The sequence below is a fragment of the Saccostrea cucullata genome, unplaced genomic scaffold, assembly GCF_032062105.1.
Source record: "Saccostrea cucullata isolate Sc308-1 unplaced genomic scaffold, CSIRO_AGI_Scuc_v1 ctg14108, whole genome shotgun sequence".
In the NCBI taxonomy this organism is placed as follows: domain Eukaryota; kingdom Metazoa; phylum Mollusca; class Bivalvia; order Ostreida; family Ostreidae; genus Saccostrea; species Saccostrea cuccullata.
The window spans coordinates 1,645-15,617 of NW_026919427.1; the positions used below are offsets into that span (position 1 = coordinate 1,645).

General features: G+C 32.4%; 1 protein-coding gene across 1 annotated transcript; it reads right to left on the reverse strand.

Moving 5' to 3' along the window:
- Positions 1-1,391: 1,391 nt before the first annotated feature.
- On the reverse strand, positions 1,392-8,087 carry LOC134231295 (rho-related protein racB-like; the record flags this gene model as incomplete). Its single annotated transcript, XM_062713237.1, has 7 exons — positions 7,749-8,087; positions 6,639-6,807; positions 6,143-6,276; positions 5,922-6,042; positions 5,520-5,710; positions 5,276-5,401; positions 1,392-1,488 (listed from the first exon to the last, which is right to left on the reverse strand). Coding segments are annotated over exons 1-7 (1,021 nt in total), but the record flags the coding sequence as incomplete, so codon positions are not given.
- Positions 8,088-13,973: the final 5,886 nt, after the last annotated feature.

Below are 13,973 nucleotides of genomic sequence, written 5' to 3' on the forward strand. Positions count from 1 at the left end.
AAAAATTCTTCAAACATCGTCGTTTATAGACTTTATCAACTGAACAATATTAAGAAATGTTTCTCAAGAATAATTTTTTTTATTCAATTGAAATAAAAAAAAATATGTCCACATTTTAAAAAAATTAGCAGATGAATTTTGTTTTTACATCAAATTTTCCCATTCTATATTTGTACCGTCTACGAGTCGAATTTTTAGCGAGGATGTAATTTTGGCATTCTAGGGTGCTGACATAGCTATAATTGAATATCGCCAAAGATTAATGGCGTATTATTTTTATAGCTTCTTTAGTTAGCCTTTTAAAATCGCTAAAATTACTTCTCGCTAAAAATGAAATACCAGATTTTAGGTAAAAAAAAGAGCAAGAGCCATCTAATGCATAAAATGGCCAATTATTTAACTATCACACTCTTTCCCTTTGCATATATCAAAATAAAGTAGACACTTGGTGCTTTCATTTTCTATAATAAAATTTCGTTTTTGAGAATCCAGATATTGGAAGACAGGCTTTGAGAAATTACAATGTTCTTGAATTTTGCAGAAAACATGCGTATTTGACTACCTTCAGCAAAGAATTAAAATATGAGCACAGCCAACGATCCAAAAAATAGAACATGTGTTTTGATCTTCGGAAACAGAACTTTCATTATGTATTTGCATATTTTGGATCAGAGGTTGTGCTCTATGTGAAAATTTGAAAAAAAAAATGCTTCAATTTTAGGTATTTTCAAAGGAATTTACAGGATACGAAGAAAATGACGCATTTTATGACGTCATAATGCATTTACTAGATGGAAAATTACGTCACAATTAATAGATACGTGGTCTCCAACACTCAAAGTGATAAATACTGCATTTGGAACCTAAACTGAGCGTTTTTGATTTTTTAGAAATTTTCAGGGTCAAATAAGGCCCAAAGTGGCTCATGCTCTTTGTTAAAGAACAAAAAAAGCATTATTTCGCTAAAACGTGAAAATCCAATTTTGTGGGGAGGGGGTGGGGGCAGTAATTAACTTCCAATCCTTCTTTATACCTATGACTTTTCATACCAACTTTACCATATCCAAGGTCTTGAGGGGGGCCAAAGGTAACTTTTTACCTGCTTTAGTATATTAAATTAGTAACCTTGCAAATTCCAGGGGGACCCCCTCTTGATCCTCGCATGAAGGCGTTTTATGATAAAATCAATGAAAAATAGATGTAGGTAACCTAAAATATAGAAACATCTAGAACAGCTGTATTGATTGAATACCATACGAAAATATGTAGTTATATTTGAAAAATTTTATTTTGAGAAAAAAAACTAAGTAGTACGTAAAGAAGCGTGTTTTTGTTTTATGGAATATATGAAGGTAACATTTAAAGTGAAAGTTGAGATGTTCCATACATACCTAACCAGTAGTTTTTAGAGGCATTCCCAAATCCCACTTTGTACTCGTTCCATGTTCTATTAAAATCCACGTCGCCATCTTGTCTTTTCTGAATTGTCTGTAAACAACATGCATTCATATCTGTTTTCATAATCGTTGTTTATCTGTACTGACTGGATGATAATAATATGTTCTGTTTTTGTTTGAACACAGTTAATTAACAATTTGTCATATTTTTGTTTTGTTCAGGTAACTAAGGAGGACTGCATTCATTTTATCAAAAAGTGGAAATATACAGACGATTATTCTAATAAGCTAAGGGATTGATCGGGATCTTTTCACTAGTTGTTTTTACATTCATTTTCAAATTCGGGTCCTCACTAATAAAAGAACATTTCATTCAAAATGTGTTAATTATTTTAACGAGAGGCCTATGGGCCACATCGCTAACCTGAGTTACTTGGTTTATGCAGTTCTTTACCAAATTTATCCACTTGTTATACCTATTAGGGCCCCCTACCCCACTCTCTCTGTCGTGACTTTTATACTATAACTTCTTCACTACCAAAGGATGCTTCCACATAAGTTTCGGCTTTCCTGGCCTTGAAAAAAGGTCTTTAAAAATTTTTCACATTTCTATGTAAAATGTAGATCCCTTATTGTGGCCCAACCCTACCCCCGGGGGTCATGGTTTTAACAATTTAGATTCTAAACCATCCTACAATGCTTCCACGTACGTTTTAGTTTCCCTGGCCCTTTGGTTCTTTAGACGAAGAATATTTAATGACTCAACCCTATTTTTTTCTTTTCTTGACTATGTCACCTTTGACAAGGGGACAAGGCTGGTCCTTCATTTAACTACTTTAACTTCCCTTTACCCAAAAATGTATTGTACCAAAGGAGTATATATGATAAGAGCCAATTTTGGCCCCCTAAAAATCAACATTTTCGTATGATATTCAGATATGTTTAATTGAAATTCATTTAGTAGAAGAGATTATATTAGAAATATTTCCAATATATTTTTCACATTTATATGCACTCACAAGCTGTAAATGACAAGAGAAATAATACTATTTTTGCTATCTCACGAAAAAGGCAAAAATTTGCCTTTTTCTTGATGTTTTTTCTTATGGGAAACATAGAGCGCAGTGTAGAACATACATAATTTTTCTGTCACTAATTAGTATTGGATAGATTCATCTTTGGTATAAATATATATCTTCTTCTAGTCCACGCTCTATATTTTTTGGAAGAAAAACTGCTTGAAAATATGCAGTTTTATACAAAATATGCTAAAATGGCGGGAGAACGTGATTTTTATGATGTCATATTTCTGAAATAACGGCATTTTGAACAAAATGAAAATGACCAATAAAGGTCGCTTATATAGCTGTACAAATTAAAGCTATCTATAAAGTAAAATTAAGATATTCATTTTAAGGGGCCAATTGAGACACTTACCATATATGGCTCTTTGGTTTAAATTGGCCAAGTGGTTCTTAAGAAGTTGAAAATGTCAAAAATTTACAGAAAGACTGACGGACAGACGAACGGACAACGGACATCGGGTAATCAGAAAAGGGCACTTGAACTTTCAGCTCATGTAAGCTTAAAATTAAAACACTACTCACCGTCCACCCTCCTCCATCCGTCGTCATGTCACAGAAGACCTCTAATAGGATGCCAGGGTAAATAACATAAACACCATCTTGACCTCTTTTACTGGGGTCTCTCTTCAAAATTTCTGAACAATCCTTGTATATTTTTTCTATTCAATGTATAAAAATAAATAGAGAAAACGAACAATATTCAAGCTCAACGGTCCATTCAAACCATACAAATCATAAGAAGAGCAAACACAGACCTCTTAAACATAAGAGGTTACATTGGGTGCAAGGGAGGAGTGAGAATCCCCTGAGGACCGGTCACACCCTAAAAAAAGTTTTACTTGTTGCTTTTAAAATAAGATATTAGATTAAGAAAAACTAGTAATTATTAGTAATCCATTTAGTCAGAATAGCAAGTAAATGACTATCATTGTTAGTAATTGTAAACATAATTAGTAATAAGGATGAATTCATTTACTTATAAAATGATTTACTAAGTATCAATACTTAATAGGAATTATATTACTTAGTAAATGAACTACTCATTTTTAGTAAATCATTATTACTTAATATAGAGATAATATGCTTTCTATTTACTAGGTTTTATGAATTATTACTAAGAGAATGTAATTCTGAAAAATTAAAATTAAAACTTAAAAGAATACTAAATGAAATACTTATCATATTTACTCTGATAGCAGGATACAAAGTACCAATGAAATACTTAGTTTATTAGAAGAAATCTAAATGATGGCAACAATTTTACTTCCTTTTTCTTTTGCCAATTTCTTTGTAATTGTTTTATTATATTTAGCAATAAAACAATTAATTCCACCATCAAAAGCTTTCTAAATTGAATAATTTGTATATTTTTAAGGATCATTTTAAAAATTGTTTAAAAGTTCAAGTACTTAATACAGCATTTTAATTAGTATAACTTTTTTTACATGAAGGAATATTTAGAAGAAAGATAACTCCTCCTCACAGACAATTAATGGAAGCCAAAATATTTTACATTTCAAGAATTCAATCCTGATAGTGATTAGACTACCATATTTAAGTAATTACTGCTCTGAATTCTTCTTGATTTAGTAAATAAATTATTGTTTTAAGTAAATCAATTAAATACAATTTAAACAAGATGTGTTTGTGAAACACTGATGCCCCTATATGGCAACACACCAAAGGTTAAACTTTTCTTATATGCAAATTTAATTTATTGGTATTTCTTGATATCTCCAAGGTCAAGGTCAAAAGGTCAAAATTTTTGGTATCTAATGAAAGGTCCTGCCAAAAAAAACATATGTGAAATATGGAAACACTAGTCCCAACCCTTCAGAAGTTATGGTTACCAATTTTGAAATGTAGATCAAACTCCAAGGTCAAGGACATAGGGTCAGATTTGGTGGTACATGTACTTAAAGAAAGGTCTTGTCACAAGGATGAAATATGTAAAATATGAATGCATTAACCCTAATCCTTTTAAAGTTATAGTCAAGGGTTGCTTTTTAAAAGTGGGTCAAACTCCAAGGTTAAGGTCAAAGGGTCAAAGTTCTTGGTATCCAATGAATAATCTTTTCAAAGGAATGAAAGCACTATCCCATAGTTATGGCCAAGATTAAAGTTTTTTCATAAGGATGGAAATCCCCAAGGTCAAGGTCAAAAGGTCATAGTTGTTGGTATCCAATGAAAGTCTATTCAACAAAAAATATATATGTGAAGTATAAATGTCCTGGTATTTACTGTTCAAAATATATGGATAAAGAAAAAGTTTGGATTTTTTGTGTAAAAGTGAGTCAAACTTCAAGGTCAAGGTCAAATTTGGCGATACTCAAAGATAAGTCTTGTCAAAAGAAATGGACATGTGAAATATGAAAGTCATAGCTTCGCTAAATCCAAAGTTATGGACAAGGTTAATGTTTTTGCGGATAAACTGACAAACAGAGAGACAGCTAGACAGACAGAGAGACAGACAGACGGACACGACAAAAACTATATACCTTCGAAACTTCGTTTGCGGGGGCATAAAAATATTAGTTATATAGAAAATAGTGGTAAAATGTAAGTAAAGACCAAGTAATGTTATCACTTATATACACAAATTTAAGTAAATATAAATTACTAAGTAAAAACTTTTTAGTGTGTAAGTAAAACAATTCTTTAAAATACAAAAAACAAGTAAAACATTTGAATTTAGTAATTGACATATATTTCAGTAATTGATTTAAAATTTTAAGTAAATTCTTAGTAATTATCTATTACTTATCTTTGTTATCTCAAGTAAAAAATGACTACTAAGTAAAACTTTTTTAAGAGTGTACCAACTTCCTCCTCTAGGACCGTTGCTATGCCTTCTACAGCCCCGGATGTCAATTCTTCCATAGTAAAAGTCTCGTCTACGATTTTGGATAACTGATTTTTCTAAAAATAAGCTTGAACTTTTTATTTAGGGCTCCGTGGAACATATAATCCTTTGTCGAGTTAATCAGTCTACTAAGAATATCGAGTTTAAAAAAGAATACACATTCTAAGTATGTACCTGTTTACATTGTGTGTATCTGAAGACTTTCTGAAAGAATTTGGAAGCTGCACACAAGACCAGGCGATGGGCCTCTAGCTTATGGTTACCGTCCAGTATGAAGGTCACGTCCGTGTAGGAGGGGCTCTGTAAAGCTTTCATCCAATCAGAACTAAAGGTCGAGGTCATAATCTCCACCCAAGGGGCCTTCTCTGCAACATCAAACGATTACAATTTCCTTTTTAATTCAATTATGCTTCCAAATGGTATGAAAGGACAATCACATCCAAAATTTAAAACCTGTGCAGCGAAAAACTATAATTGTAGGTTACTGTACGTTATGTAAGATAGCATTACTAGAGAATTTGATCGAACGCTCGTGAGTACAAAGGGTGTCGATTCTGAAGACTTGGTGCTACTCACCGGCAGGGGGCATGACAGGTGCTATAGGGAGGGGCTTCTGTTTCTTCTTAAACACCCCTCCCACTATACCCCCCTTTGCCTTTACTTTTCTATATCCTCTATATTCCTGGTATCGTTTAATCTGTATAAAATATATAATTGATGACATATTCTCCATGCAGGATGAGTTGGATAACATCAGATGTGCATGAAAGAAGCTAAGAAGTAATAGAGAGACATACTGATGAGGAGAAACATTCTCCGAGCCCCGCCAGAGTAAGTGAGCTCGTCTCACAGAATGAGGCCCCGATCTTTTTGGCCATGTCTTTACCCTCCTCTGTCGTGATAAGGCGACTAGAGCCCCCTGATCTCAGATCTACAAGTATAAAATAAACTCATCATGTATGTAGACACAGTGCTAGCGTCTTAATTCAGTGTTTTATATGACCAAATAAGTAAAACATTTTAAGTTTGCATGTACTTCAAGCAATATTGCAACTCCAGACCAAGGAGTCTGTTATCCCATACTTTTTTTGTTTCAAAGGATTTATGATATTTATTCCTAATGGCAATGACATAATAAAATTTGTACTTATTAAATGTGCTATGTTATATCTATACATTATATATATTATATTTTTTATATTATAAATACATAAATAGTTGAATTCAGCTAATTTACGTTTTTTGCAGGCAATATCATATATCTTTACATAATGGTATAGTGATATCGTTTACCTATTTTACAGGCGACCAAGTGGATCGGAACATCAGGACAATGATGTCGGAGTTCGGGTATCCATTTCGCCTCTACATTTTCGAATGAGTCTCTGCTTTCTATACCATAACACAGGAGGAAGACGTCGGTCTGGGGGTACGACAGGGGACGTAACCTGTCATAATCCTCCTGGAAAACGTAGGCGATATACAGGTGAAGTCACACACAGGAACGAAACAAGGTTCCGTACTTTTAAATATTCATAACATGATTTACCAATTTATATACTAAGTATTAAGGTTACATTTTTAACAAAAGTTATAATGTTTCTCTGTATATATGATTCATAAATGGCAGGGGCGGATCCAGCCATTTTTGAAAGGAGGGGTTCCAGGGTTGTGCCCCTTTAACCCCCCCCCTTGCACACTCTCAAGCAAATCCACACACACGTATGGAAATCCAAGGTTGTGATAAATAATATCTATGTTTTAAGTTCCATTTTCCTTTGAAAAGGTAAGAATAAAATAAGAAACACACAAAAACTACTGAAGACTAAAACTTGAATGGATTTGCTGCATTTCCTTAGATTACAAAGAATTTTCTTCCAGAATTTGAAAAAACTTTTTCGGGGTGGGATGCGGTTTCGGTTTAAAATAAAGAGTTACATGTTAGTTCCTTCGAAAGATATGACACGGTACATTAGATAGCCAAGACATGCGGCTAAAAATTATATCAAATTAAATTTCGTATGTTAAGATATATAAAAATAAGTAGAATATTTTCTACCATTTTCATTAAAAAAAAGTAATGGTGAAGGTGAATGGAGGAAACTAAATGTTGAGAATATATCTATAATACATAAGTAAGACCTATAAATATTTATTCTCTGAAAATGTTTACCCCTCTCTCTCTCTCTCTCTCTCTCTCTCAACTTGGTAAAAAATAAAGGGGGGGTTCCAACCCCCGGAACCCCCCCCCCCCCCCTCTGGATCCGCCATTGAATGGAACCACTCCTCCAAATCCGGCTATGGTTTCTTTTGTCAAAGGTTTTCCTCCAACATAATTACATGTATAATGAACATTTCACTTTTATTATAATATTTTAGAGTCTATGAACAGAACTGACGCACCTGCCCGGCCGTGTCCCAGAGCCCTAGGCAGTAAGGCTTGCCGTCTACCATGACGTTAGCGGTGTAGTTGTCAAACACTGTGGGGATATACTCCGATGGGAAGGCGTTAGTGGTGTAGGCGATCAGCAGACAGGACTTGCCCACTGCATCGTCCCCCACCACGACTAGTTTCACGTTCTCCATGGCGGTATGGTCTACTAAAACGGGAAAGAACAGACACAGTTTACTGCCATTTCATGTTAAGGCTTCAAACGATTCATACACGATTAAAGGTTTTGTTAAACCGATATACCATATACAATGATAATTTTTTGTGTAAAAAGAGAAAGACTAAGGTGGTCCCAAAAAATTACGTCGATATATTTTTGACGCTTTATGGCGTTTTAAAATCACAGTATGTATTCTTCAGTTCTTGAGTGCCACAGTTTTATGTCAAAGGCAGCATTGCTAAAAGTTTATAACTGTTATTTCCCCCTATTTTAACTATTATTGCACTGTTAAGTGTTCAGCCAAAAACAAGAGTTTTATTAATAGACTTTTTATATTACAGAAAAGGGCCGCTAGAATTATCATGAAAGAAATTCAAACTCCTACTGTTGACATTTTTAGTGCTCTTAAATGGATGCCTGTACATGATTATTTTTTATATAGAAAACTTGTCCTTGCTTTTAAAGTTATGAAAAGTAGACGCCAGAATATTTGAATGTTTTTAGATACTAGTATATTAGCCAAGTTAGTTCAAGGGCAACAAGGATTAGTGTTAGTGGCCTTTTGTATATCCCAAAAAGCACGAACTGAGTATTATAAACGAACTTTTAAAGTTTCAACTGCAATTTTATGGAACCAGTTGCCTGACATTGTCAGAAACTGTAATTCTTTAGCTTTTTTAAGGTTCATAAACCCTCTGCTCACTCGTATGAAATATTGCCAGAATCTTCATGATTTTCCAAAAGAAATGTATTTTATGAGTAAAAAAAAAACAATTTTAGCATAGTTTGCAGGGCAAAATTGGACAAAAAAGACATTTCAACTTAGCAAATCTATAAAGGAAAGGATGACGGTTCATTTTGTCGTGAACTGGCAAGAATCTGATCAAGAAAATCGCTATTGTTATGTCAAAATACCTTATTTGACGCCAAACTACGGTGCAAAAATTGCATTTATTAAAACTAACAGTTTATTAGTGTAATTTGTGACAAGTAATCGGGAAAATTATGTTGATATAAAAAATATTTTATTTTTAATGCATATTTATCAGATGCATGAACCGCAGCACTTCATTCCAACGCGCTCTGTGATACATTCCAGGCGTGAAGTGTTGTAGTTCATGTCCTCACGAATCTTTTAGTATCAAATCCATTTCTTAAATACCGTTTCTTATGCTTAAAGGTAAGTCCGTACTTTCAAAAATTTCTGTGAAACATATGGGTTTAACGAACAGCATTCAATATTAAAAGTCCATGAAACAATACAAAATAAGAACAGAGCAAACCGAGACCTACAAAACATCAGAGGTGGGGTCAGGTGCCATGGAGGAGTGAGCATCCCCTGCCAACCAGTCACACCCGCCGTGTGCTAATAGTCATCATCAGAAATAACGGAAAAATCCGTTGTCAATCATGTGTATAAATGATGGACTAACAATTAGTACAAAAAACGTACGTCGGCATTTGACTCAATGTTAAATTGTATTTACTGACAAGGTCAATGTATCGACCATAGAACTTTCGAAATATCAAACTTATATTTTTTATTTGAATACCTTAAAAACTCATAAAGTAACTAAAACACCAATAAAACATCTTTTCAGGTTAATGTTCATACAATTTGTCTCAGAGTAGTTAAACTGAACAGCGAATATTGAACATATAGAAGTCTAATATCATATTTTACATAAATATTTTGAATAATTGTGTAATAGTACCTGTGTACCACCTGTTCACCTATGCATATAAAGTAATGTTATATGTGGCAATAAATGTAGTGTATACGCTAATAAAGGTATTTATAATTTATTTTGCTATCCACTAAGCCACATCAAGTTTATGTTAAATCTTGTAAAATTCAAAAATTTTCATTTTCCAGGAGAATATTTAAAATTTTCACATGTAAAATCGATTTTGAATCTGTCCATCTATCAGAAAAAAAATCTCAAAATTTCTTTATTTTCAAAACATCTTAAATTCTAAACTGTTTATGTGCTACTTACTCTTTAAAATTATTAAGAATTATATTTAAAGTTAACAAAATCACAAACTTTATTATTGTTGACCGATAAATTTGATAAAACAGCGTTTAGAAATATTTTTAGCACTATTTTTGGAATAATAAGTTTTTCAATCTTTCTTTGTAAAAGTTTTAAAAAGTAAAATTTAAAAATGTAATATATGCTTATAATCAATAAATTTTTATCTCAAGTTAGCTAATTTAAAAAAAATATTAAAAAAAATTAAAAACATCGGGTCGTTAAGGTCTTTGAACATTTTGTGTCTGTATACATACTTAATGACACATAGTTCTTCTGAACATAGTTGAAAGCATTAAAATATCTATAAAAACTAATAACAAATTCAAATACCTACAGATAAGTTGAAGTTACAGGAATTTCAGTAAGTTGCAAAAACAAGAATACTAGTATCAGCAAATTCTATGGTCGATACAATGTCCTTGTCAGCATAAAGATGGTCAAAATATTGTAGTACATATTTTTTTGCTTCATTCCCTGGATACAAAAATTATATGGTATGACATGTAACATGTATGTAAATTGATTCCCCTACAACCACTTCGTGAATAACGACCTTTTATTGAACTCTAGATCTGCGATAAGGACTCTTAATTATTATTATTAGCTTAGAAACAGATGTGCTGATTGATAACAATACATTCCACATGCTGGTTCTCTACAAAGAAATTAGATATATAACTTGTAATGGGTACAAATGTGATCTCAGAACAAGCAACTGATACGCTGGTTTCCTTTTTCTCTCAGGTTTTAATAATTTTATAAGTATAAATAAATGTTTCTATTTCACACATGGTTATTCAGTTGGACATTCGAGGTTGTTTCATCCAAAGTATTTCTGGTAAGTTGTTAATTTTTCTTTTTATCACCAAAGTCCTGCTGGACGCGTTTCGTAAGGTGACGTAAATATAGTTAGTACTGAGGACATTAGATCACTAATTTAGAAAGGTCCTAAATATAGGGAACTCCGATCCTTCAACTGGCGTCAGAATTTCATTAATATTATGGATTCTATAGAAGATTACTCCATACCCCCGGTGTCATGATTTGGACAATTTAAAATCTATACTATACACGATGCTTTCGCATAAGTTTCAGCTTTCACATAACGTTAAACTTTACTGGCTTAGTATTTATTGTGAAGAAGATTTTTAAAGATATTTCCTATATAGTTGGATGTTTGAAAACAAATTGTTGCCACGTCCTTCCCCCAGGGGTCATGATTTAAACGATCAATATTTGCATTTACCCAGTTCTTCCACAGCGTTTCAGCTTTTCTGGCCCAGTGGATCTTGAGAAGATTTTAAAAGTTTTTTTCCTATATATTTCTATTTAATTTTCTGATTCCCTTTTGTGGCACTGCCAAACCCTCAGGGGTCATGATTTGTATAATTTAGAATATACACTTCCCAAGGTTGATTCCACATAAATTTCAGCTTTTCTGGCCCAGTGGTTCTTAAGAAGAAGATTTTTCAGTTTTTTTCCTATATATTTTTATGTAAAAATAAAATTAACATCTATCCTGGATGCTTTTAAAAACCCACCTATTTTTGTCTTTTCTTGATTATTTTTAACTCCCCTTTATCCAAAGACTTTTTGTACAAATTTTGGTTCAGTGTTTCTTAAGAAGAAGTCAAAAATTTGAAAAGTTTACTGACGGATAGACAGCTAGACGGACGGACAGACGACGGACAAAATATGATCAGAAAAACTCAACTGATCTCACTTGAGACTTCGGCTAATTAGGTCCTTAAGGCCATTGAGAATTTTGTGTCTGTTTATGTACCTAATGTCATATAAATCCTATGAACAGGGTGCAAAGTGTTAAAATATCCATAAAAGAATATTAAATGCTTTGTATGCACAACGATATTATAGATAACAAACTATTACTTGCTATATTATTATCAACAATTCAAATATATTTTATTTCAATAGACAAGTGATAATCAGAATTTTATATTGGTGTGTAAAATCAAAACCGGATCCGTAAAAGTATGGACCTTCTTTAAATCTTTTATATTTAAAATGTTGTTATTATCCATTACAGTGGAGCATCATTTATCCGGACGCTTTGGTTCCTAGTCAATTTGCCTGGATATGTGAAGTGTCCGGAAACCTGAATTACCAGTTAAACAAGACAAAATAATGTCAAAAATTCTGATCCGATCAACAATCGTCCGGATACTGAAGCGTCCGGATATCTGAAGGTCCACTCCTTTATATTCTTATTCTGAGAATTTCTTACCCTCTAATTTTTTTCAATGAAATTGAGATGGGAGAAATCGAATAACAATGAAATATAAAATACCTGTAAATACAATATCATCCCTTTTCTTTTAGAATAATTTTGTGTCTTCTTTGCAGATTTGCATTGTACAATGGTTCTTTTGAGAGAGAATATTATCCATACATACATTTTCACAAAATTAATAGAATATTAATCAAACAACTTAAATGTCAATAATGAACTCGGTTTGTAAGAAAAAAAATGCTATGACGTGTTACATCATAATTTATTTGAACTCGAACCTATAAACATCAAGGCATCATATAAAGATATTATGTAAACGAAGGAATTGTTAAATTATTTCCTTCAAGTTTGATCAAATTTAAACAGAGACATGATACTTACAGGATTTTTAACAACCTTGTTTAAATTCAGCAAATTGTATGGCCGTTGTCAATGACAAGTAAAATGTATTGTGTCATATTTTTGCTAACTTGTTTTATTCCAGTTCTTAAGGCTTTGTTCTTATACTGAGTTTGACCACGGAATGCTCTGTTCAACTGATTAGTGAATAGGCGGGCATTTCCGGTAAGAAGGGGACGCTTACTACTTCTATGAGCCTGATCCAATGCCAGAAAATTCAAGGGGCCGTGATTTATATCAAGTAAAAAACTTATTATTTTTTAAGGGGGTCGGCTGTAGCTTTCATTTCGCAATATTTCGCGCATCATAGTAAAATGAAGCGTGTTTACTGATTTAAACTATTTTGCTTGATTACTAAAATTTAACAAAATTTAGAAATTGTAGGTTTAAAAATGTAATTACAATTTTACATTTTATATTAACTGATTTTTTAACCGATTCTGTAATTGATAGGTCATACGCTCTTGAAATTTAAAACATAGAAATTTAAGAATATATCCAGTATTTTTATTACGTTTTCATTTAAATTCTTTGTACCGTCATATTTTGTAGTACTCTATAAAAACAGGCAAATTCGTTAATTTTTGGCATTTTGAGATGTCCCCTCTGTAAATACGGTAGAATTTTGTATTTCTTAAATTGGCGTTTGTCTATATAATCCTATAATAATAGCACCTGTATTTTGAGACGGTCCCTTAACAATACCTGGAGGTAGATTTTCCCCAAACTTGGCATGTACATTGAAGTCAGAGTAAGTTATGAGGGTTGTCCGAAATTTTCTAAAATACTGAGCTCATATCTTTTTAATAAATTAATGTATCTTATAAAATTTTCAGAGTGGATAAGGCGTGTTCGGCAGATAAATTACGAAGTTTTATCATGTTTACTTGAAAACTTTTTGAGTAATAGCATTTTAAGTGATATAGATCTCTAACACCCGGAGCAATCTGCAACGTCAAAAAATACAAATGTCAACGGTTCAAATTTTTTGGAGAAAATATTTCAATTACCAGAATCAAATTCTTAAATTAAACGAAACGGTTATAGTTATAAATGTAAAATATCTTAATTACTATGAAATGATCAAACATTAAAATATGTAAACAAAGTATATGTATGTACAGGTATGAAATAATAATAATTTGAAAACGCTATATTTCTACGGGCTATTCGTCTATTTTCTCTAATGGACTTCCACAATGGAACTCTTGCCCATTTCTTAGCCCTGTCTTTTATTTTAATTATCTTATTGACATATACATAGAGAAACTGTTTTAGTCATTTTAAATACTAAGGAGGAGAAAAAGTTTCCTAGTCTACCAAACAT